A 26,221-nucleotide genomic window follows, 5' to 3' on the forward strand; every position below is an offset into this window, starting at 1 on the left:
GAAGACAGTCAGACTCTCTGGTGAGGTTGCTAGAAAGATCTTTGTATCACTATTCTGAGAGAGTGGGGCAAGGTTTATGTCTCATGGGAGTAAAACAGTTATGATTTTTAATATTCTTTTTTACCTACAGGTCTCAGATAGGAATGTGTGTTTGTGCCTTGTGTTAGACTGAATGAGCTTAGAATCTAAGAAGACTAAGTGGGACCTCATGAAATTACTCTAAAGTCTTCCTTTTCACTAGAAATCTTCTCTAACTTTTCTTGATACTTTTCCTGATACTTTTTCTTTGGATCCTATGAGATCCAAACCACTTCCATAGACACCATCATTTTCTTTGTCATTAAACATCCCATTGAGATTCCCTGGCTTCCTTTTAGGGACTTCTATTCTCCATTCTTATCCCAATCTTAGTTGCTTCAAAGAAAGGGAGCCATTGACACAACAACTTAAGATGAAATTTAATTATTTTAATTTGGAATTTGGGATTAAAATTCAATTAATTTTTAGAGTAGCCTAGAGAATTAAAGACAGGGAGATAAGATAATTATCTTCAAATATCTAAGTATCATAATGGATACTTGTTTTGCTTGACCTCACTGGACTAAAATAAGGGAGTAGACAAATTACAAAGAAGCAAAATATATATAAGGGGAAACCCAAAATAATTTAGAGCTACTGAAGGAATGGAATGGACAGTTTGGTAAAGAACAAGATTCCCCCTCCATGTACATCATCAAATGGAACCTGCATGACTTTCTACTGAGGAAGGCATTACTGATCAGATATAGGTCAGTTAGATGATCTCTGAAATAACTTCTAAAACTGAGATTTTATGTCTCCATGATAACTTCCATAGTCATAGAGCTTTTTTCTAAGCTATGTTTCTCCTGTTAATGGCAAAGGAGAGGGACAAAATTGAAGGGCTGTGAAGGGATATAAGTGATAGCTGTTTATTTTTTTTCTAATCCATGAATTTCTGTTTTGACCTTTTGTCAATTTAAATGTCTACTGACCATCTCTGAGTTTCTTCCCTATTTTCTGATAAAGTAGGCTATGGGAGTCATTAGAAGAAAAGAGATGTTTAATCAATATTTCCATTTCTATATAAGAACATTTAAAAAACATTTAAGTGAATTTGACTCCATTAAAAATCCAGTAGAAAGCAACCATTCAAGATGTCTTTAGGCTCTGATGCATTTAGAGAGTGGTAACTTACAAACAAACATGCTGAGACATGGAGGGAGGACAAGTGAGAAAGCTTTTAGCAGCAGGAAATTTCACCTTCACCAAGAGCCATATACAACTTGCATTAAATAACACTGAAAATAGTTCTCTGATTGGAAAAATGGGAATTTGGTCAAAATAATTACATCAGACACACTAGTGTTGTTTAAAGTAAAGGTGTCTTGGGGATAAAGTCATGATGGTGAGGCAAGAAAAAGAATTTTTGCCTAACTCATTCAGTACACCTCCTCTACAACAACATAGACAATATGCCATACTGAATTCTGTTTGGAAAAGTAGAGAAAAATTACAGTGAGTCATTTTTACAAGGAACTTATTAAGACAGAGAGATCTATGACCACTAGGATAGGGACTAAACAGGAGCACTGGCAGCAGCAACTGGAGCAGAGTACATTGTCATATCCAAAGACAGAAAAAGGGATGAGATGGAATATCTAGGCAAGAAGCATCACAGCAGAAAGAGCACCCAAGGAACACCTGAACTAACACTGAAAGCAGAACCAGGTACCATCAAGTAATTCTGATGTCATTAGCCAATTCTGGATCACAGTTCCAAGGATGAAAGAGGCAGTTACAAGCAAGAGGAGCCTTGGTTATGTATTGAATAAATTTCAAAAAACTTAGCTACTTGTTGCTGAGCCCAAGAGCTGCACAGCCACTCAGTTCTAACCTTCAGCCCAGCACATAATCCTGGAGTGGAACAAGCAGGACAGGAGATCAAAAGCAAAAGGAGTTAGAAGTTGAGTTGTTTGGGACCTATAATGATGATAATTGAACCACAGACCAATCAAGACTCAGGAATTTGCAAAGCTCACACTAAGAGGACTATGAAGAGACCTTTCTCTGGAAGTACTGAAAATTTGCAGACTCTCAGGTTGACTTGTGAAACTCAAATCAGAATTCACACACACACACACACACACACAGCCCTGAAGTGTGCAGAGTCCATTGCTATCACAAAGTCCAAAGTCAAGAACTAGTCTGGAAAAATGAGCAAACAAAAAAGAACCAAGTCATAAAGAGTGATAGTGGCAATAAGGTAGTCCAAGACACAAACACTGAAAATAATATCTTAAAAAAAACTACGAGCAAAGCCTCAAAGAAAAATGCAGAGAGGACATAAATCCAACAAGGACTCCTAGAAGAATTGGAAAAGGGAATATTTTTTGATGCAGAAAAATGATTTTAAAAACTTAATATGAGCAGTAGGAGGAAAAATGGAAAAAGAAATTAAGAGTTATGCTAGAAGTTTTTTTAAAGAATTAATCGTTTGGTAAAGGAGATATAGAATCTTACTGAAAAAAATAACTACTTTAAAATTAAAATTGATCAACTAGATGTTAATGACTCCATAAGACATAAAGAAATAGTAAAATCAAGTTAAAAACCTGAAAAATAGTGGAGTAAAATATCACATTGAAAAAAAACAGCTAACCTAGAAAGTAGATTAATGAGGTTTCATTTAAGAATCATTGGAGTACCTAAAAGCCAGAAAGGAGAGGGGGAAGAGCCTACATATCATATATCAAGAAATTATAAAGGAAAATTATTTAGATAGCTTATCATCAGAAAACAAAATAGAAATTGAATCTACCAATCAAGTCCTGAAAGAATTCCAAAATGAAAATTGCTAGTAATGTTCAGAATATCTGGTCAAGGAAAAAGTACTACAACTCAAAAAGAAAGAATTCAAGGACTATGAAGTCATAATAAGGATCATACAAAGCAGTCACACTAATGCTGTTTAAAGTAGAGGCTTAGAAAATGATATTTGGAAGCTTAAGATATAGACTTACAAACAAGAATAATCCTATGAGGGAAAATGAACCTTTAACAAAATAGAGGACTTTCAATCATTTCTGATTAAAAAAAATTATCTGATTATTTTAAAAATCTGGCATTTACATGGGTCTCAAGCATATCATGGTAAACATGATTGAACAACCATTAGGAACTAACCAAGGTTAAACTGTTTACATTCTTATATGGAGAGGTGAAATATGCAATAACCTGCAAGATATTTATAATCACTAATGGTCTAAGGGGGAATCCAACTGAAATCATGTCAAATATCCCTGTGTTACAGAAATAAAAATATGAATTGATCAGGAGGCCATTCTACATGGTCTTCTAGATTAGTGATCTTCAAAATAGGCTTCAACCTTACCAAATACCTTGGATTTGTTCCAAAGGATGTATTCTTATGGAATCATTAACTTTTGCTCCAAAGATGGTAGGTGAGAAGATAACCAGTTGTGAAACTTCTCTTCCTGTGAACTCTGCTATTGGCTTCCATAAGGACTCTTATTAGGAAAAATTTCATCTTTGTCCCCCTGGATCTCAGATCATTTCATGACTGCAGTAGGTGAAATCTCTGAAGATCAGGCTCTCTTTAGGAGGTTACCATAAGATCCTTATCTCCCCCTTTTCATTTTTGGCAAATCAGAGTGAGTAATGCCAGATAAGCAAGCACAGGGTTGTAAGCTGCATCACAGATAGCATTTATATTGTTTTTCTTTCCAAATAATGTGCTTTTCATGTTATCACCTCCCTTGATGTCATGGTCCTCTTTGAGAACAAAGGACAAAACATCATCCTCAATCCTCTTCCAAACTTTCCCATTCCTATTTTATGTGCTTATCAGACTCTCCCATGTATCATTTTCTCATTCTCATTTTCTTTTACCCCTCATAGATTCAGTCATTTAGCAAATCTTATTATTTTTACTTCACAATATCTTTAAAATTACCTTTTCTTTATTCACTTAGTTTAGGCCCTTAAATTCTTAGCCTAAGATTACTGTGATAGACTCCTGATTTGTCTCCTGCCTGAAATCGCTCATTTCTCCATCCATTTTCTATTTAACTGCCAAAGTTATTTTCTTAAAGCACAGGTATGACTATGTCACTTTCCTACTGAAAAAAATTTCAGTGATTTCTAAATTACCTCTAGGATCAAATATTACTTTACTTTCATTTCATCCTTTTAAATTTATTTTTGATTGCAAAGGATTAGAAACTAATGACTCCAATATACAAAAATTATTAGTACCATAGTAAACATATTATGTTCTATGAATGATTAAATAAATATAAATATCGGAGCATGTACACAAAAAATATACTTAAGGGTGAATAATCAAAATTTTCAGAAACCACTGTTCTAAAATGACCCATTTCTTTTTTGGTTTTTTGCAAGGAAATAGGGTTAAGTGACTTACCCAAGGTCACACAGTTAAACAATTATTAAGTGTTTGAGGCCAGATTTGAACTCAGGTACTCCTGATTCCAGGGCCAGTGCTCTATCTACTGTACCACCTAGCCACCTTAAAATGACCAATTTTAATGAAATCATGATGCCAAAGGTCAGGGTTAAGGAGATGAGTATGTAGACTCGAAGACAAACCAACATTTTAGGATATAAATTGACCAAAGCAGCAGAATTCCAGGGTGGGGTGGGGGGAAGGGTACATGTTCAGTAAACTGGCTTTACTCTAATTATTGTTCAAAACTCTAGATATTAGAGAACAAGTCATCTTAAAGACCATTTAATCTAAAATCATCATTGCAAAAATGAGGAAACTCAGAACCAGAGAGTAAAAATAACTTAGACTGAAATCTGTTATTTTAATAGAGAATTGGAAGTTTTCAGGGTTTATATTGTTTTCTCTGTGAATTAGAAATACAGAAATTTCTAACTTCTTGTTGAATATTTCAAAATTCAGGATATTTCAAAATTCAGGGATTACCAAGTTGTCCAATTTCAGCTAAATAAGAGTAACAATAAATATTTCCTCTCATCTTATCAGGACTCAAATTTAATGTTGATTTTGTTATTAAAATTAAATTTTCAGTCTTGGAGAAGAGTTAGGAAATAAATAAAGTTATTACTTCTGAATCTCAATTCTTTATTTAATTTGCAAATCCCTTGGCCTAGAAAACATTTTGAACTCTATCATGGTCTTGCTTTCCAAATATTAGTGAATATTTTTAAAAGGACACATTGTTAATGGACCTCATTTTGGTAGTGTAGGGCAAGATGAGCCTTTAGGAAGCAGAGCATCTGCTTCATTATCATTTCAGTTAGTTAATAAATATTTATTAAATGCCTAATATTACTAGGCATTGTGTTGAATGCTAAGGATTCCAAGAAAGGCAAATAGCAGTTCATGTTCTCAAGGAGTTCATAATGAAATCATCCAACCATTATGGAAAACAATTTGGAACAATGCCTAAAGGACTACAAAACCATGTCTATTCTTTGACCCAGAAAAACCAGTACTAGGTCTATATCTGAAAGACATCAAAGGAAAAGGAAAAGGAAAAGGACCTATTTGTACAAAAAATATTTATAAATGCTTTTTTGTGGAAAAGAATTGAAAGAGCTACTTACCAATTAGGAGGCAGCTGAATTCAAATCCAACCTCAGATAGTAGTTGTGTGACCTTGGGCAAGTCACTTCACCTCTAGTTCCCTTAAGTTACTGAATAAGGAAATGGCAAACCACTCCAGAAAATGCCATGGATGGTATGATCTAAGGGGTCAAAAAAGAATAAAATATGACTGAAAACAATATTCACTAGTTTGAAAATGGCTGAACAAGCTGTGGCACATTATTGTTTTAGAGAATGATTGTTCTATAAGAAATGATGAGAGGAAAGGTTTCAGAAAAACATAGCAAGACTCATATGAATGCGGGTGGCTAGGTGGCACAGTGGATAGAGCACCGGCCCTGGAGTCAGGAGTACCTGAGTTCAAATTAGGTCTCAGACACTTAATAATTACCTAGCTGTGTGGTCTTGGGCAAGCCACTTTAACCCCATTGCCTTGCAAAAACCTAAAAAAAAAAAAAAAGACTCATATGAACCAATGCAAAGTAAAGTGAGTACTGGGAGACAATTGTGCACAGTAATAGAAATGTTGTAATAATGATCAACTGTGAAAGATTTGACTGCTCTGATCAATACAGTGATCCAAGACAATTCCAAAAGACTCACAAAGAAAACATATTTTCCACCTCCAGAGAGAAAACTGATTAATTTTGAGTGCAAATTGAAATATAATTTTCTCAATTTCTTTTTCATTTTTTGCTGGGGTTTTTTAGGTTTTGTTTTTTTTTTTTTTTTTTTGCAAGACAAGCAGGGTTAAGTGGCTTGCCCAAGGCCACACAGCTAGGTAATTATTAAGTGTCTGAGACCAGAGAACCCAGGTACTCCTGACTCCAGGGCTGGTGCTTTATCCACTACGCCACCTAGCTGCCCCCATTTTTTTGCTCTTTTTTCAATGTAGCTAATATTAAAATATGTTTTGCGTGATTTCACATGTATAATTGACATTACTTGTTTGCTTTATTAGTATGGAGTAATGGGTAGAAGGGAAGCAGAGATTATAAGAACTCAAAATTTTAAAAGAAAAAACAAATTAAATAAATAATAAATTTTTGGTGAACTTTTTAACTCATTGAAATCTTCAACTCAGGGACTTATATTCACAATATATTCTAGAAATATGAAAAGCAAAAATACAACAAAAAGTGTCTTTTTTTTCCATGGTCTTTACAATGTGTATTTAATGTTCATCATTCTTCCTGGAAGGGCTCGGTCCATTTTTATGAGGGAGTCAATTGGGATTAAGTCATGCAACTAAGTGTCTGGGGTCATTTGGCTGGGTTTGTTTTAATTGGTTTGGTGACATTCTTCAATCAAGATGGCTATATTATCTCCTGCCCTGGTTCCTAATTGTTTGTATGATATCAATTCAGTCTATTATCACCTTTCTTAACTTCTGTTAAATCTTATCCATGATATGCTTGCCTTTACAGCTTGTAGATTACAGAGCAGAATTCAGTAAATGGTGGATATCTGAATTCAAGACTATCAAGTTTCCTTCTCAAGGAACCATATTTGACTATTACATAGATCCAGAAACAAAGAAATTTGAACTCTGGTCCAAGCTCATACCCAAATTTGAATTTGACCCAGATCTACCTTTGCAGGTGAGTGTAAATAAGTAGACACTATTAATATAACTGCCATAAAATAACATAGGTACTCTATCCTTATACATCATTAATATATATTAGGGATTTTGACCCTCTAGGAACTGGGGATTTTTCCATCACATCTTCACAGAACCCTGTTCCTGTGGTTCCAGTGAGATCCCTCCAATGGCCAGAAAAGTGGCTCTTCTAGTCTAGGAGAGTGCCCACCACTCCTGCATTTTTAAATTTCTGTTTTTGTAGAGTAGTAAAATGAAGAATTCACATGGATTTCTGATCCTCTTCTTTCTTATGCTTCAGGCTTGCCTAGTACACACTGTTGAGACCATTCGTGTGTGCTATTTCATGGAGCAGCTCCTAGAACACCAGCGGCCAATCATGCTAGTGGGGAATGCAGGCACTGGGAAGTCTGTACTGGTAGGGGCAAAACTGTCCTCTCTGGATGCAGATGAATACATGGTGAAGAATGTCCCATTCAATTATTATACCACATCTGCAATGCTACAGGGTAATGAAGAACTAAGGGAAGTAAAAAGTACTGTCTTTTCCATTTAATTAAAATATTACTATACTATATTAGCTACAAAGCTAAAGCATATAATGAACATTTATACTTTATTCTCCTGGTCTGATCTTACCATTCTTATCTCTTTTCTGTTGGTTCTCTCTTCCTTCCTTCTTTTTCTTCCTTGTTATATTTCCTCCTACTCTTCTTACTTTTTCTAAATCTCCATATCCTCCCAAAGCCTAAAAATAAAAACTAAGGCAATTATGTCAAAAATAAGGAAAATGAAGAAGAGATAATTTTAACCAAAAGTGATCTGTCCTCTCTGCACTCACATAAAACTTTATGCATACCTTTTATATGGCACTGATGATACTGTTCCTTATCCTCAAATACTACATCCCATCTCTCATCCCCTTGCCTTTGATCATCTATGTGTTTCTTCTTCATCTCTTCCCTTAGTTCCTCTGGCTTCCTTCAAGACTCAGCTCCAGTGTCTTTCTGTAGGTGATACTTCCTGGGACCTAACACCATCATTTTCTCAAATTACCTTTCATTCTCTCTCTCTCTCTCTCTCTCTCTCTCTCTCTCTCTCTCTCTCTCTCTCTCTCTCTCTCTCTCTGTATATATGTGTGTGTGTATACATATATGTGTATATATACATATATATTATATGTGACTAGTTTATTGAGTAGATAAAAATTATATAGTCTCTTTTATTAGATGTAAACCACTTGAAGGTAGGTAATATTTTTTGCCCTTTTTATATCCCTAGCACTTAGTACACTATCTGGCAGGTATTAGGAGATTAATAAATACTCATTAACCAAATGAAGTATTGAATGATTCTAAAATAAAAAACTGAACTGAATAAAGAATTGATAGAGCAATATTCATTTAACCCATTGCACATGAATGCTGACTAACCATAATTAGGCTCTGTGTTGCTTAGTTATATTTTATTAATCTCTTCTTGATTTCCTATAGGAGCTCTTCTTTCTCTCTCTCTGGTTTCTCAATAACTCAATTCTACCCATTACCTCTTTTTTTACTTAATTTAAAAGATTAATGACTTCTTGATCTTCTAATTTACTTCTCCTATTCTTCCATTTCTGCAGACTCAAAGGAAGTTTTCTTCAAGTCTTTCTAAGTCTAAATTCTCCAAATGTTCTTTTAATTCAGTTCTCCTCCACTTCTTCTATTAATTGCTTCCCCAGCTCTCTCCAGATTTTATGTTTCTTCTTTTCACTCTCCCCTGGTTTCTTCTTCTCTGCCTAGAAAACAAAAACAAATATTGTTGTCATTAAACCTTGTAATAGTGCTTTAAATTTTACACAAAGCTTTACCTATATTATCTCATTTGTATGAGGAAGTATGTGCAAACATTACTCTCATCTTACAGATGAGGACTCTGAGACTCAGAGAGGTTGACTTGCTCTTTGACAAATTGATATTGATAAATTGATAAATTGACAAATTGATAAGTGTCAGAGATCATATCTGAATCCAGGTGTTTTCAATTCCAAGTGTAGCATTCTGTCCAAGAAATTATTGTGTCTGTCTAGAACTAAAATAAATATTCCTTATTTTTAAGCTATTCATATTTTATTCAGCCTCTCATAACAATTATTGACAATAAACAATATTAAATGCAATTTCTTTTTCTTTTCTCTACCTGTAATTTGGGTGAAAAGTTGAAAATGGACAAAAAAACAGAAAGAGAAAAAAGAAAAACAAAATACCTAGATAATTTATTGACTTAATAATCCAGCAGTTGAGTATTTAATAATCAGTTATAACATCAATTGTAACCTTGAATATCTCATTCATTTAATCAACTTTATTCACTCTATTTATACTAAATAGTGGGAACCTCATATTTCTAAAACTGTGAGAAATATTTTACAGTAATCTCAACAATGTGATCTCAGGGTCAGGTAGAACTTTGAAAGTTATCTTTGCCTCAAGTCTCTGCCCCAAGAAAATATCTAAATTATCTCAGATAGATTATTATCTTATGTTATTTTCCTGAAAGTCATCAAAATAGGAGATACCATAAATTAATATCAAAATATTAATTGTTTAATTTATTGTTCTTTATACAAAGCACTATGAAAGGCATTGTGGGGGCTACAAAGAAATAACGGTCAAGGTACCTATTATAAAGAAATTAGTCTAGTTGAGAAAAGAAATAAATTTGTGATAATAATAATAATAATAACTGACAATTATATAGTGCTTTAGAATTTGGAAAGTACTTTATATACATTAACTCATTTGATTGTCACAATCCTGACCAATACATACAATTATCAATCCCATTTTACAAGTAAGAAAATCAAGTCTTAGGGAGGTTAAATGACAGACAAATCACCTAACAAGGACATGGTAAAGGTGGAATTAAAATCCAAGTTCTAGTCCTCATGATTAAAAATCTAGTAATCTTTTCACCATATCATGTTAACTTTTGCTATGAAAAGTGCCATTTAAGAAATATTTAAGTCCTATAAGCCATGTCACTGGAAAGCATATGATTAATCTATTTGCCAAATAGATTATATAATTCTCCTTCAAAGGTTACTCCCTTAATTGGCCTAAGAGATTAGGTTCCCAGGTGAGAATGAATACATATCACTTTTAAGGTTTAAAGAGTTATACTGAGAGACAGGAGTTTCTAAAACTATTTCATAAGTATGTTCCTGTATGTTCCTCATTGATTATCAGTCAATCAGACTATTAACTTTACAGAAAATGCATTTACAAGTGTATAATAAGAATAGTTAGAGAAAAGAAAATTCCCCTAAATGTAGGATACACTCTCCCACAAATACACACAGGGTCTTATGAAGCACAAAGTACATCAATGTTAAGGTATATAAGTAGAGAACATATGTGGCAAAGATATAAATTTATTAGAACTATTTTCTCTTTTCATGGAATCCTCATAAAGTTCCCATTATGTCTAGTTAATCCAGGAGATGCCTGAATCTTTCAGAATTATATTAGTTGGGGTGGAATCAAAACATCTAACCTCCTAAAAATAATAATTATTACTGTTACTCAGAGAAATAAGATAATCCTCCACAATGATACTGAGAAGGCTTAATGGATGAAAGAGTTGAGCTAGATCTTGAAGGACTTGGTTAGGTGGAGAAAAGGGAAATGACATTTTTAGATGAGAGAAGTCGTGATCAAGTTCTTTCTTCTCTACTAAGTCTTCCTTAATCCTCCTCAGCTAGATAGGACAGTGGATAGAATGCATGTAGACAGGAACACCTAAGTTCAAGTATGGTCTCAGACACTAACTGTGTGGCCCTTGGCAAGTCCTAACCCTACTTGTCTCAATTTCCTCATCCACAAAATGAGCTGGAAGATAGAAATGAAAACTACTTCAGTATCTCTGCCAAGAAAATCTCAAATGAGATAACAAAGAATTGAATATGACTGAAATGGCTGATGCTAACAACAATTCCCATCAGCCAAACTGTTGTTTTTCTTTCCTTGTTTTGCTTATGGTCAAATCAAGTCAATTTATTATGTAGATTGAGTAGGATAGTGTCCATGGTCCTCTATTTTAGTAGCTAAGTGGAAGATGAACTGGAGTGGGGAGAGACTTAAGGCAGGGAATCTGGCCAGATGGTTGTTGCATTAGGCCAGACATGAGGTGATGAAGGCCTCCACAAGAGCAACAAAGTCAAAGAAGGAGGAGTTATATATTTAAAATGTGAAGGTAGAATTGATAGGACTTGGCAATTGATTGGATATAGAATAAGTAATTAAAGATAACATCTAAGTATTGAGCCTGGCTGACTAAGAGGATGGTAATATTCTCAACAGTAATAGAAATAGGAGGATTTGAGGGAAAAGATAATGAGATCAGTTTTGAAAAGGTTGAGTTTAAGATATCTCCAGTTCAAAATGTCCAATAGGTAGTTGGAAATGAGCAATTGGAGGTCAAAGAGAGGTTAGAGTTATGTAAACAACTAATAATCACTTAAGGGTGATAATTGAAACTAGGAGCTGTTAGAGATCACACAAAATCATACTAAAGAAGATGAGGAAACAATCCAGGATAGAACCATGAGGGACACTCATGGCTAGCAGGTATAATTTGGATGAAGATCCAACAAAGGATAGTAGCCTTTGGACCAGTTGAACCAGTAACAAGATAACTAGGAGAAAAAGGTGTCATAAAAAAACTAGAGAGAAAATGGTGTTAAAGGCTGAATAGAGGTTAAGAAAGATGAAGAATTAGAAAAAAACAGTAGTTTTAGCAATTAAGAGATCTCTGATAACTTTGGAGAGAGAAGTTTCAATTTACTAGTGAAAATGAAAGTCAGAATGCCTAGAGTTTAGAAGACAGTGAGAAGAGATGAATTAAAGATGCCTGGTGAAGATAACTTTCTCAAGGAGTTTAGCCTTGAAAGGAAGAAGAAATAGAGGCTGATAGTTAACGGGGATTAATAGATCAAGGGAGAATTTTTTCTAAGAATGAGGGAGACATTCTCCATGCCCCTCTCCAAATCTATTTATATGCATCAGGAAACAATCAGTTAACAAGAAGATATTGAATATCAGTGACTGGGGATAATGGAAAGTACAATTTGATGAAGACAAGAAGGAAAAAAGATCAAATATGCTTGAAGATAAGGCAAATCAACAAGCATTTATTATACAACTGCTATATACGATGCTCTATTTTAAGCACTAGAGATACAAAAAAAGTCAGTCTCTGCTTTCAAAAATAACACAGCCTAATGGAGGACATAATATGCAAACAACTATGTGAAAATAAAACATGTATGGAATAAATTAAGGATAGCCTCACCATGGAAAGTACTAAGATTAAGGAAGACTGAGAATAGCTTCTGGCAGAAGGTGTAATTTTAGGTGAAACATGAAAGAAGCCTGAGAAGACAAGAAGGAGAGATGAAAAAGGAGAGAATTCCAGGTATGGAAGGTAGCCAGTGAAAATTCTCTGACTCTTTATTAGTCACAGTCTTTCATATCTGAGAAACATGCCAATGTTATTAGATTGTAGAGTATATGGAGGTTAGTAAATTATAAGAAGATTGAAAAGGTAGAAAGGGGTCAGTTTACAAAGAACTTTAAAAGTCAAACAGGATTTTATATTTTACCATTTTATCATTTTAATTTTACCATACAGTCCATATTAGACTAGAATGGAAAAAGATTTGAACCAGAGATATCAACCAGCAGCCTATTGCAAAATCAAAAAATGAGGTGACAAAGAGCCTGAACTAGAGTTGATGCAGTGTCAAAGGGACAAAATAAATGTTGCTAGGGTATAAGTGACAAGATTCAACAATTGTTTGAATATTGAAGAAAAGAGAGAGTGAAAAATTAAGCTAGATTTTGCTTGAAGCAACACCTCTTTACATGACAGGAGAATGAAGGAAAATATAGTGAAGGAAACCATCTAAGTGATATAAGAAAAAGGAAGAGTTCTCAGAGCACTTGGGAAATAGCCTCAATTTTCTTTTAGTAAAGAATGAGGCAAAGTTCTTCAGTTGAGAGGACGTGTGGATAAATAGCTGTGAGAGATTTAAGGAGGGATAAAATGGTTCATAAAAACTTCATTAATGAGTGGAATACTAAATCAATTTGGGAGGTATAAAAGTGTAGCCACTGGCTACTTGAGGTCAATTACTGCCACACGATGAATCATGACTCAGACCCGGGAAAGCAAGTGTGGAAAGAAAAATAAAGATTTATTAAAAGAAGTTACAACACATAAGAAAATAATAGGTAGAGAGAAACAGAGATGAAAGACCAGTCAAACAGAGTTGACTGGGCCAGAGAGAGTCAGAGATGACTGATCCCGACCGAGCACAGCTCCAACTCAGATTTTTATGGTCCAGAGGGCAAAAAAGGTGAATTCCCTTCCCCCTTACTGGACCCAGAATTAGGTAGAGGGTTGAAGCCTGAGATCAGAATACAAATTTTACATTAAACAATGAAATAATGGTAGCTGATTTACTTTACAAGAGGGCTCTCCACCCAATTTAACAAGATTTAACAGTCTTTAAGATTACAAATCTTGTTTCTGCTAGTTCACAATTCTCTACATCTTTTCCCTGCATCAAAAGGACTACATAGTTGCACAAGAGTCTATGGACCTTAAATTTTTAGTGAAACTGGTCAACTTGACTAAGTAACTTTTACCACTATATTCAATAGCATTATTGTGGTTGTTGTTTGTTCTTCCTTCTCTAGGAGGACCAATGACATCAGGAAGGTGATGTCAAGACTTGTAAGTGAATTGGATTTAAGTGAGGCAGGGCTGTGCAAGGTCATCTCTCTCTCTCTCCCTCTCTCTCTCCTCCTTGAGTCATCTGAATCCAGTGGAAAATATAGATGGACCTGAGATGGTCTTGTATGCTATGGGAAAACTTGGCCTTTTTAAGTTAAGGTCTTTCCTAGGTCTCAATATCATAAGAAAAGGAGCAAAAACAGGATGTGATTGGGGCTTAGCAAGGAAATAGGATAAGGGAATAAGTAACTCAACTCACTAGCACTTTATCATGTTCTTCTGTATTTAAATGATTGGTATTGTTACTTTATCTCCCTCTTGAAGGCTATTAGCTTGTTGAGGGTAGAGATACAGTAAATGAAATAAATGTTAAATTGAATTTAATTCAGTTGATTAAATCTTGATGCCAGTAAAGCCAAAGTGGAGATCTTATCCTCATATTGAACTCCTTCTTATGCCATGGCTTAAGGTTGCCAATCTATTTTTCATAATCCATTTTGCAGATGAATACCATTGGTCAGAGAATTAGGTGTGGACTCGACTGGAATGGGAGTGATGAATAGAGGTCATTCATATTTCTTTAAAGTTAGTAACCACCTAATCTATTCAGAGTCTCTCACATTTATCTAATCCTAAAATTGTAACCCATTTTTAGCTCTTCTAAATGTCCCATCTTCATTTTAAAAACTTAGTTAATCTAGAAGGCATTAGAATGTTTTTCTCTCAGGAGCCCTACTTTTAGTAGATCAAAACTGTTTATTTGAGATTATTCATTGCATTCCAGACTATAGGGCAGATGAATGGCTCAGTAGATATAGTGTGGTCCTGAAATCTGAAGGACTCATCTTCTTAAATTCAAATCTGTTTTAGGACACTTGTGTGTGACCCTGGCCAAGTCACTTAACAATATTTGCTTCAGTTCCTCATCTATAAAATAACTTGAGAAGAAAGTGGCAAAACTACTCCAGTATCTTTGCCAAGAAAATCTGAAAATGGGGTCACAAAGAAAGACTGAAAGGACTGAACATCAAAACAACAAAATTGCATTCCAAGGCCATTTCTCACAGGCTTTTCTTCTCCGGTCTCTTTGAAGAATAAAGAGTTTAATCAACCCAAATTATAGTTATTCCTTAATTTGAAAGGTTGATTTGAATATCACTGCCTTGAGAAAGAAACAAGTCCTTATGTTTTTCTTGCATTGGAAAGGAATTGCATTCACAACTATTTCCTTGGCAAGGCAGTACATTTCAGTTTGACAGATCTCTTATGTATATATTAGATCTGTTAGAAGTGGGGTTGGCAGAAAGTGTTGGATGATTAATTGGTTGCTATTTTATTGTAATTAAATGCTAATTAAATTCATCTTTGAAACACTTAATTTAACTCAGTACCAGAATATTAGAATATTTTGGCTTCTTAGAGGAGTTTATCCTTCCAACCTGTCACCTTCAACTATATGTCTGTTGACATTTTCCCCTTGTGTACAGGCATTTGGTTTTGTAAGAGAAGAAATGAAATGGATTTTAGCACTTCCTCATGTAATGGACAAGTGTTGCTTCTTTTAGTATATAAATCTTTAATTAATTTACTGAGAATAACACTTGTACCTATTATAAAATTTTTCTGCCCGGGGAAGAACATTATATTTGTTGTATTGCTTTTCTCTGCTTCTCTAATTTAAAAACTAAAGTGTTTTTTCAGAGTATCCAAGTATTACTTTGGGGACTAAGACTGGGGGGAGATCAAAGGAGAGGAGTCAAGAAAAGCAATGATGGGTGATTATTTTACTCAACTTCTGGTAAAAACTTGAGAATTTCAAATATGTTCATTTGCCCTTCTACCATGTTAAAAACTCTAAAAAGATTTTCACCTAGCAATAATGTTTACAATAAAATCAGCACTTATCCTGAGGTACCAATCGAATTTTTGAGATCTTCATCTTATAAACAGCCTAAGAAATTACAGGCAATTTCATAAAAGGCAATATGGCCCTTTATTCCTTATGTTTACTTGATAGAAATCAAGATCCAACTTAGAGATTTCTTTGAGAATGGAACTCAAACAGCTATTTATTAAACATTTGTTATGTATCAGCCACTGTGCTAAGAAATGAGAATACAAATACAAAAATTCATATTCTAATGGATGGAGTCAAAGGAGATATGTAAATAGCTAAGAACACACACACACATATATATATAAAATATATGTGTGTATATATGTGTGTGTGCATGCATACATTTACATTTATATATATATATATATGTATATTAGATGATAACTTAGGAGGGAAAGGCATTAATAGCTGGGGAAAACCAAAAAAGGACAGTAGAAGGTGGCACTTGAGCTGAACCTTTATATAACTCAGAGAAGTCAAGAGGTGGAGGAGAGAGAGAGAGCACTTTTTTTAAAAAAAGATTTTATTTATTTTGAGTTTTACAGTGTTTCCCCATTCTTGCTTCCCTCCCCCTATCCCCCACAGAAGGCATTCTTTTAGTGTTTACATTGGTTCCATGTTATACATTGATCTCAGTTCAATGTGATGACAGAGAAATCATATCCTTAAGGGGAAAAAAAGTATGCGATAGTATAATTACATAATAATATAATGCTTTTTTTCTAATTTGACGGTAATAGTCTTTGGTCTTTGTTCAAAGTCCATAATTCTTTCTCTGGATACAGATGGTATTCTCCATTGCAGATAGCTCAAAATTGTCCCTGGTTGTTGCACTGAAGGGATGAGCAAGTCCATCAGGGTTGATCATCACCCCCATGTTGCTGTTAGAGTGTACAATGTTTTTCTGATTCTGCTCATCTCACTCAGCATCAATTCATGCAAATCCTTCCAGGCTTCCCTGAATTCCCATCCCTCCTGGTTTCTAATAGAACAATAGTGCTCCATGATATACATATACCACAGTTTGTAAGCCATTCCCCAATTGAAGGACATTCACTTAATTGCCAATATTTTACCACCACAAACAGGGCTGCTATAAATATTTTTGTACAAGTGATGTTTTTACCCTTTTTTATCAGAGAGAGTGCATTCTTAAGAAGGATAACCAAAGCATAATCAAGGAGCAGAAAAAAGACCAGTATAGCTGAACTATAGAATTAAGTGGAGGAAACTAATGTGTAAGAATATATGACAGGTTGTGTATGTCAAAAGAGAACTCTAGTTGATCCTGGGAAAAAAAGAGAACCAATGGAATTTATTGAACATAGAGTTAACCTGTGTCTCTCTAGTAGTCCAATCTGCACAATAGTAAAATTTTTCTAAAAAACTGATTAGAGGCTGGACTGGAGAAGTGTGAGTCCTGATAAAGAAAGGCTAGTTAGAAGCTATTGAAATAATCTGGAGGATTGTCACTGAGGACTTGAACTGGAATATTGGATCTATTAATGGACAGAAGGGAACAAAAGATGCTTTGAAGGCAGAAATGAGACAAAATTTTAGATCTGTGGAAATAGTAAGACAGAGGAGTCAAAAAAGACACTGAGGCTGTGAATCTTAGTAACTTGGTGGATAGTGATGCTCCCCAAAAGAGTGAAGAAATTTAGAAGATGAGAAGGTTTGGGGGGTGGTAAATGTGGTTGTTTTTATCAGGAGAAATCTGCCTTAATATGTTTGGATTGAGATGTCTAAAGCATACTCAGTTCAAGTTGTAATTCAAAAATCAAGTGGTAATGTGAGATTGGAATTCAGGAAAGAGACTAAGACTAGGCATCCTAGAGATTTGGGAATCATCAGTTTAGATAATTATACCCATAGTACCTGAGATCACCAACAGTTTAGATGTTGAAACAGAAAAGGACCCTGGACAGAACTCTGGAGTACACACATGGATGAAAATCTAACAAAGGACCAATTAGATAGGAAGTGAGCTAGGAGAGAGAAATATCATAAAAATTCAGGAGAAAAAGTATTCAGGAGGAGATGGTGATCAGCATTGCCAAATGCTATAGGCAGGTCAGTGAAGATCAGGCCATTCAGTTTGGCAATCAAGAGAACATTGCCAACTTTGAAGAGGACAGTTTCATTTGAATGATGAGGTCAGAAACTACATTACAGATGAACTAAGAAGAAATAAAGCAAAAGTATCAAATGCATATAACTTTCTACAGAAATTTAGTTATAAGTGGGGAAAAAGAGATATAGGGCAAAAGGTAGAAGGGATGGATGAATCAAATGAGGATTTTTAAAAATGGGGGAAATCATGACCTTATTTGTAGAAGCAAGGAAGGAACCAGCAGATAGAGGTTAAAGTGGAGCAGAAATTATAGTGGAGAAGACTGGAAGGGATGGGAATAAGAATTTGACTATTGGAATTGACCATGATAAAGGGGGGAGGGAGAAGACTGTCAAGAGAATATGAGATAATGTAGAATGAAGAACTCAGCAAATGATCACAAATATTTTTAGTAAAGATAATATAAATTTTTAGTAAATGTAATTAGTAAAAGTTCATGGTTTTTTTTCATACTTCCATTAAGTAGATGAATAGAAGCAAAGGAAGTGAATGATAGGTGTAATCCAAGTTTGGGAAGGCAATAGGACAAGAGAACAGGAAATTTGAGAGTAGTAGATAGCTTAGAGCTGAAAATAGAATAGAATTTTAGAATTTGAAGGGACCTTAAAAATTAACTAGGTCTATTTTGCATGACTACATATATATATATATGTATATATATATATATATATTAAGGGGTTTTGCCTTTCTTTCCTTCTCAATGAATAGAAGGGGAGGGAGGAAAGTATTCAAAAGTGAAAAAAATTTTTTTGAATTAAAAAAATAAATCAAGTCTAATACCTTTATTTTATATAATTTGAACCCAGAAAGGTTAAGTAGCATTCTCCCAGTATTCCTCTGTTCTCCTAAATGTCATCAAATTTAATGCCAGGAACTGATATTTGTGTTGCCTCAGTTGACTGACAGATGATATTTGAGTTCTTAGTTGTCTCCTTTTCCTTTTTGGGTATCTTAATAGCTGTCCTAGAGAAACCTCTAGACAAGAAGGCTGGCAGAAATTATGGTCCACCTGGGACTAAGAAACTTATTTATTTCATTGATGATATGAACATGCCTGAAGTAGATGCATATGGAACAGTGCAACCCCATACACTCATCAGACAACATATGGACTATGGACACTGGTAAGTACTAAGATGTAGACAAGATGCATTAAATGAGGATGGGGAAAGATGGGATGTAAAGTGCAAAAAAGTTCAGGTGTTTTATGATAGAGAGATTATATTTGAGGTTATAAGCTTGATTACATTTCTTTTTGAATTTCCTATTCCTGAAAACAGGTTCCAACACAAGACTCAGGAATTTTCATTAAAAAAAAATGATTGTTTGGTGGTGTAAAAAATAAGGAAATATCCTTAGATGTAATATTCAAGTTATAAATGATTCTTAATGAGTAACAGATATGACCTTATCATACAGAGAAGATAGATGATTTCTGTAGAGATATAAGTTTTGAGGTTTAATAGTTGTGGCCAACTATGGGGAAGTGATTTGTTTTTCCATCTTATCTTGCCATTATCAGAATTAACCTATTGAAAAAGAAAATTTCTTTCTATTTATGTAGTTATTTAATTCGGTTTTATTGAAAGCATAATTTGAACAAATCATGTTTCATGGAATGGTAAGCTGACTTTCTAGGAATTTAAGTCAAGGAAATAAGACATATACACATGAAACAGTAAAAGTAATCAAATAAGGAAGCATATAACAAATTGCCTGCAATGAATAGTACAGATAATAAGCTCTGTAGGGCTTTAGAAAGGGGGAAGATAAATATGAACTGTAATAGTTGGGACTTAGGGTATACTTAAAATTTACAACCCACTAAGTCAAACCACCACAGTGATCCTTGAGGAATTCAGGAATCAATACCTGAAACCTGCAACAAACCTAACCCTCAAGAATACAAATCAATACCAAACCTTTCATAACTTCAGAGATTCTGGCTCTAGCCCAAAGTTCTTGAGAAGAATGGCTGTGAGAGAATAAACATATAAACAAAAATGACACTCACAATAAAGAACTGATTTGGTTCTAAAGATGTCCAAGACATCAACCAGAACAATATAATAACTCCAAAACACTTATAAGCAAATGTTCAAAGAAAAACACAGCTTTCTCACTCTAATTCAATCACAGCAAAAGTGGAAGGAATACAGACTCAAATGAAACCACATTTAAAATTTTCTCTTTTGTGAGTGGCCATGAGAAAAAGAAGGAAAAACATGATCATTATTTGTATGGCTCTCCATACTTAACAAATATGATGCCAGGAAAATAAACTTAGTCTACTATCAGGGTCTTTGTTGGTCTCTTACCAGGGCCAGCATAGCGGAACCTACTAAAGCTTATGACACACTGGCATTGCCTTCAAGGATTCAGATTCACCAAAACCACTTCCATGCCACAATAAGATAGAGGAGATCAATTTTGTAATGTCACACATTCTACTTTGGGAAACTATTAAGTTTTTTCCTTGTAAAAAGTCATGCTTTGTTTTCACCCAATATTCTTAGTTCTGGTCTCTGATGCCAAGTATACCAAGTCTAATCCATCTTCCAGATGATATTCCTTTGGCTACCTAAAGACTGCTATCATATTTCCCCCAAGTCATGTTTTCTACAGATAATATATTTCTAATTGCTTCACAACTGATCTTTATATAGCATGACCATTCTTGTTAAAAGTCCCTATGGACTCTCTCTAGCCTATCAGTGTTTCTTTAAATATAGTACTTAGAACATTACACAATACTCCAGATGTGAAAGAGATAGAGAACAGCAAAATTTCCACATTCCTTGGTTAAGACACTTTGCCTCTTTTAATGTCACTTAAGATTAGATTTTCTGCTTTTGGTCACCATTTTATGATGTTGATTCATATTGATCTTACCTTTCAGTATAACTCCCAAATTATATTGGATAAAATTCCAACCAGACACAGTCCTCTTATTTGTATTTGTGCCACTGATTTTTTTAATTCACGTTTAAGATATTATTTTCAATTATTTTACATTTTATCTTATTAAATTCTGTCCAATGTTTTAGCCTAAGATTATTTTTTATCTTAACTCTCTTCTCCCCTGTATTAGCTTTATATCATCTGAAAATTTGATATGTATGCCATCTATTCCTTTCTTTAGGTTGCTCACAGCAATATTAAACATTTATTCTGTCACAGCATGAATCTACCTGATTCTTTACTAATGTATGGACTACATCTTTCATTCAATCCACAAGAACTGAAAGAAAAAATTGTCAAATTTGCTAAAATTTAGTTTAACACTATCCTGCTCAAATCCTTGAAAAGAAAAAGAATGAAATGGAATCTATCTGTGTGTTCACACCTCCTTCATAATTTTTATTGATAGTCATGTTTTAATGTTGCAGGTATGACAGAAATAAATTGTTTCTTAAGGAAATCATGAATGTGCAATATGTAGCCTGTATGAACCCCACAGCTGGAAGCTTCACCATTAATCCTCGGCTACAGGTAGCATTTTGTTTGGGTTTTTTAATTTAATTTAATTTTTAATTGATATTTAATTTTATTTTTCCAATTATATGTTATGAAAGTTTTTCAACATTCATACACATGCACATGCATATTTTTAAGTTAAATAATATCCTTCTACCCTCCCTTCCCATCCCCCTCCCCTCAGCTACAGTCAATTGAAAATTTTACATACACATTTGTATTTCACATGTTGACAGATTAATCATTTTCTGTGTAAGGAATTAGGATTAAGAGAAAAGAAAGAAAACCACGAGATAAGAAAGAAATACATAAGAGAAATTTTTAAAAAATGAATTCAGTGTTCATTCATATTCTGTAGGGTTTTGTTTTGTTTAGTTTTGTTTTGCTTTTCTTCCTTGTGTTGCTCTAGTTCTCTAAACAGCTGAGAGTTGTTGCATCCATCAAGGTTGATCAGCTCACAATGCTATTGTTAATGTGTACAATGTTCTCTTGGTTCTGCTCCCTTTGCTCAGCATTAGTTTTACAGGTAGCATTTTGGAGTGACAAATACAAAAGTGAAATAATATCTTCATTAAAGGAGTTAATAATCTATTGGTCAAACATATTCCCAGGTAAATAAATTCAAGATGTATGCAAAATAAATTAAAAGTGATGGGGCTGGGAATATTAATAACAGGATCAGGAAAGACCTCCTTAAGGAGTTGGCATTTGACCTTAGACTTGAAATGATTTAAATATACCAAAAATCAGAGATTAGGAAGGTAAACATTCCACAAACAGGAGATAATCTGTGCAAACACATGGAGATGTGTATATGATTAAATTATGTAAAAGAAAAAATACATTAGAGTAATATGCGATTGGACATAAAAATAAGCTGGTACCAATTTGCAAAAGGCTTTAAATGCCTAAGAAATGAGTATAATTTTACCCTAGATGTAGTGGAGAACCACAGAAGCTTTTTGAACAAGATAATCATATGGTCAAACCTGTGCTTTTAATTATTAATCAATATTATTACAATTATAAATTAATAATTAATGTAAATTTGGCAGCTTTTTGGAGTATGGATTGAAGAAAGAAATGATTATATATAAGAAAACCAATTGGGAGGTTACTTCACTTGTGAGAAGAGCCAGAAGTTAGTTGATTTATGGTGTAGGTAGAGAGAATGCAATGGAAAACAGATGTTCAGGTGGTAGAATCAAGTTTGGGCAAATGAATGAGTATAGAGGATGAGTGATCTCAGATGATGTCATGTTGTTGTTGTTGTTGTTTATCCCTCTGGAAGAGGACCATGACATCAGGAAGGTGATGTCATGACTTGCAAATGAATTAGATTTCTCAGGCACAGCTATGAACAATCATCAGCTTCACTCTTTCCTCCAGTCATCTGAATCCAGTGGTAAGATATGGATCAAGATGACTGGAGATGACCCTAGGGGGAGGTCTTTAAACTGGGATCTTTCCCAGATTTCAGTTTGTCTGAGGCAATGCTTATTTAGTATTTAAAGGCAAGGTAAAAACTGAGGCAAGAAATTGTCTCTTTATTTAGTCAGAAAAAAATCAATCTGGGTTTCTGGCCAAAATAGAAACACTTGCTAATTATGTTCACTGTGAGCCATTAGAATTCAAAACAATGACAAAGATAGACAATCAGTGAGAGTCAGAGTGATTTAGATTTAAGGCATGGTTGGTCCTTAAATACCCAATGTATCTTTCAGGTTTTCTTTGATCACAATGTATATTCCTTTGGTCAGAGTCCCCACAGGCAAAAGGATGATTCCCTACCTAGAGACAAAGTGAAGATGAATTGAAGGAGGGAGGGAGGAGGTAGAGAAAGAAAAAACAGAGGGAAGAAGCTGCATTGTCCATCTGGAAGAATGGTGGGATTCAATAGAAATAAGGAAATTAGAAGGAAGGTCACTTTAGGGAGAAAAGGCTCATTTCTTAGAACAGTAGCTGGAATGTAGTATTCTCTTAATAATATTTAATGGCTGATTGACAGTGAATTCTGTCTTGAATATATTGTGTTTAAGATGCCTATGGGACATTCAGGTAGAGATATTCCAGTGGAGAAGCTAGCAATGTGAAAGTGGAACTCAGGAGAAAGAGTAGGGTTGGAATCATGTAATGATAGCTAATTCTGTATGAGATACAGGAATCATATAATGATAGCTAATTCTATGTGAGATAATAAGTCACTGAGAATATTGAGAAAAGAAATGGACCCAGGATAGTCTGTAAAATTATAAATGGAATAGGACAAAAATAATGACCCTTCAAAGAATAAAGAAAGATAGATCAGATAGGAAAAAAACCACAGCAGAGCAGTGTCACAAAAAGCCAAAGAGGAGAGAAGGGGTCATTAACAGTCTCAAAGAAGGATAAAAACTGAAAAAGGTTATTATAATTAGTAATAAAAATGTCATTGTTGACTTTGTAAAAAAAGCAATTTCAGTCAAGTAATAAGGTCAGAAGCCAGACTGGAAAGAGCTAAGAAATAAGTAAGATGAAAATGGAGGTAATAATTGTAACTTTTCTGAGTGTGATTATGAAAAGGAGATAATATAAATGTAATACCTTGATGGGATGGTTGACCAAATGAAAATTTATTAATAATAGGGGAAATCTGTATGCAGATAGGGGAAATATGTATCAGAAAGCAGTGAAGGAGATTGAAATGTAAGTGCAGAGAGTACATGATTAAAGGAACAAGTTCCTGGTGAAGAAAAGATAGAATTGGATCAAAAACACAATTTTAGTGATTGGTAACATAAGGAGTATTTACATGTGTGATCTGTTGGCAATTGAGATGGCCTTACACTTCAGCTATTGAATTATCAATTCTAACAATACCTGTTCCTAAGCAATAATTCTCATTGCCTTTTGTACAGTACTTTAGTATTTAGTACTAGTTTACTATCTTTGGAAGAAGACAGTAAATGTGACAGCAATCTTCTGGTAGCAGGTAATGGCCAAGTTCCTGAGCTGGGCAGTAGACTTCATGTCATTTAGTATTTTTCAGCATCACTGCTGAAGTATACTCCCCAATTCAGGAACTTGACCATTACCTTCCACCAGAAGATTGCTGTCACATTTACTGTCTCCTTCCAAAGACAGTAAACTACTTAACACTATCCTTAGAGGATTAGAAATGGTTATCATTTCCATAAGCACACAAGGGTATTACCAAATCTCAGACTCTGAATTGCAAGGAATCTTTAATATCATTTAGTCCAATATCCTGTCATTAATGAATAAATGAATATATGAAAAACATTTATTAATTATTTAGTATATGCCACATGCTATGCTATGCCTTGGAGATACAAGAAGAAAAATCAGGATAATTCCTATTTTCTAGGAACTCACATTCTTATTAGAAAACTAATTACATAAAAGAGAGTTTTATAAGGTGGATGGGAAGGTCCAAGAATCTTAAAGGACCATTAATAGGACAGATTATAGTGGAAAGTCAGAAGAGAGAGAATGATCTGGAGGACATAGAACCAAGGCATGTGGTAAAACCAGGAGAACATTAGGACAGAATGGGTGAATGTGCTAAGACCTGTGGATTCCCCATCTCACCAGTAATAATAGAACTGTTGATTCCAAGGTCTATCCAAATAATGTAAATTGCCATGTCATTATTCTTCGTAGATCCCACTGGATCTAGGTGGCCAATGGATAGAGAGATAGGAATGTGAAGAAGGCAAAGGTGTATCTTCTCTTCACCCATTCACACCTAAAAGGCACTAGGAGAGAGTGCAAAGGGAAAGGGAACCAGAAGTAATATAGCTTTCCTGTCAATTAGTTGGGGGGGGGGGGTTGTTTTGTTTTTAAGTTTGTTTGTTTGTTTGTTTGTTTGCAAGGCAAATGGGGTTAAGTGGCTTGCCCAAGGCCACACAGCTAGGTAATTATTAAGTGTCTGAGGCCAGATTTGAACTCAGGCACTCCTGATTCCAGGGTCAGTGCTCTATCTACTGCTCCACCTAGCGGCCCCTGTCAATTAGTTGATCTATTAATTTGGGGGTAAATTAATCTGTCCATTCTCTTCATGATATTTTTTTCTTTTAACTTTATTTAGACTGTGGATATATATATATATATATATATATATATATATATATATATATGTATGTATGTATGTATGTATGTATATTCTTGCTCACACATAGAATCCAAGGCGCTCAAATTTCTCACTGTGCATTATTTGTATAGCAAGGGCACCCAGTACAATGGTAGAAATCTTAAAATGTCATCCTCATGTGAAATTTGTGTCAGCAACAAAAGAAATATCTCTTTCCTCCAACTCCTTTTTCTTTTCTTGTGCAGCGTCATTTTAGCATCTTTGTGCTCTCCTTCCCAGGAGTAGATGCATTGTCTTCAATCTATAGCACCATCTTGACTCAGCATTTAAAACTTGGTAACTTTTCAGCATCACTGCTGAAGTCCACTCCCCAACTCATCAACTTGGCCATTACCTTCCACCAGAAGATTGCTGCCACATTTCTCCCCACAGCAATAAAATTCCATTACATCTTCAACCTCCGTGACTTCTCCAACATTTTCCAAGTAAGTACATCATCATCATCTCCTTCATTCATTTTAGAATATGATTTACAAATCTTATCTCATTTAATCATCCCAACAACACTGATGGTATCTCCAATTTATAGCTGATAAATT

The 26,221-nt window shown here is 34.4% G+C and overlaps 1 protein-coding gene across 1 annotated transcript in view; it reads left to right on the forward strand.

The window, feature by feature from the left end:
* DNAH9 (dynein axonemal heavy chain 9) overlaps positions 1–26,221 on the forward strand; it is a 546,775-nt gene that overhangs the window by 321,039 nt on the left and 199,515 nt on the right. Inside the window, exons 34-38 of the mRNA XM_074225133.1 lie at positions 7,066–7,239; positions 7,543–7,750; positions 19,011–19,176; positions 21,442–21,544; positions 25,868–26,107. Of these exons, the coding sequence (XP_074081234.1) occupies positions 7,066–7,239; positions 7,543–7,750; positions 19,011–19,176; positions 21,442–21,544; positions 25,868–26,107 (891 nt within the window). The remainder of the gene's footprint in view (positions 1–7,065; positions 7,240–7,542; positions 7,751–19,010; positions 19,177–21,441; positions 21,545–25,867; positions 26,108–26,221) is intronic.

Source organism: Macrotis lagotis, chromosome 2 (assembly GCF_037893015.1).
Source record: "Macrotis lagotis isolate mMagLag1 chromosome 2, bilby.v1.9.chrom.fasta, whole genome shotgun sequence".
Taxonomy (NCBI): Eukaryota; Metazoa; Chordata; class Mammalia; order Peramelemorphia; family Peramelidae; genus Macrotis; species Macrotis lagotis.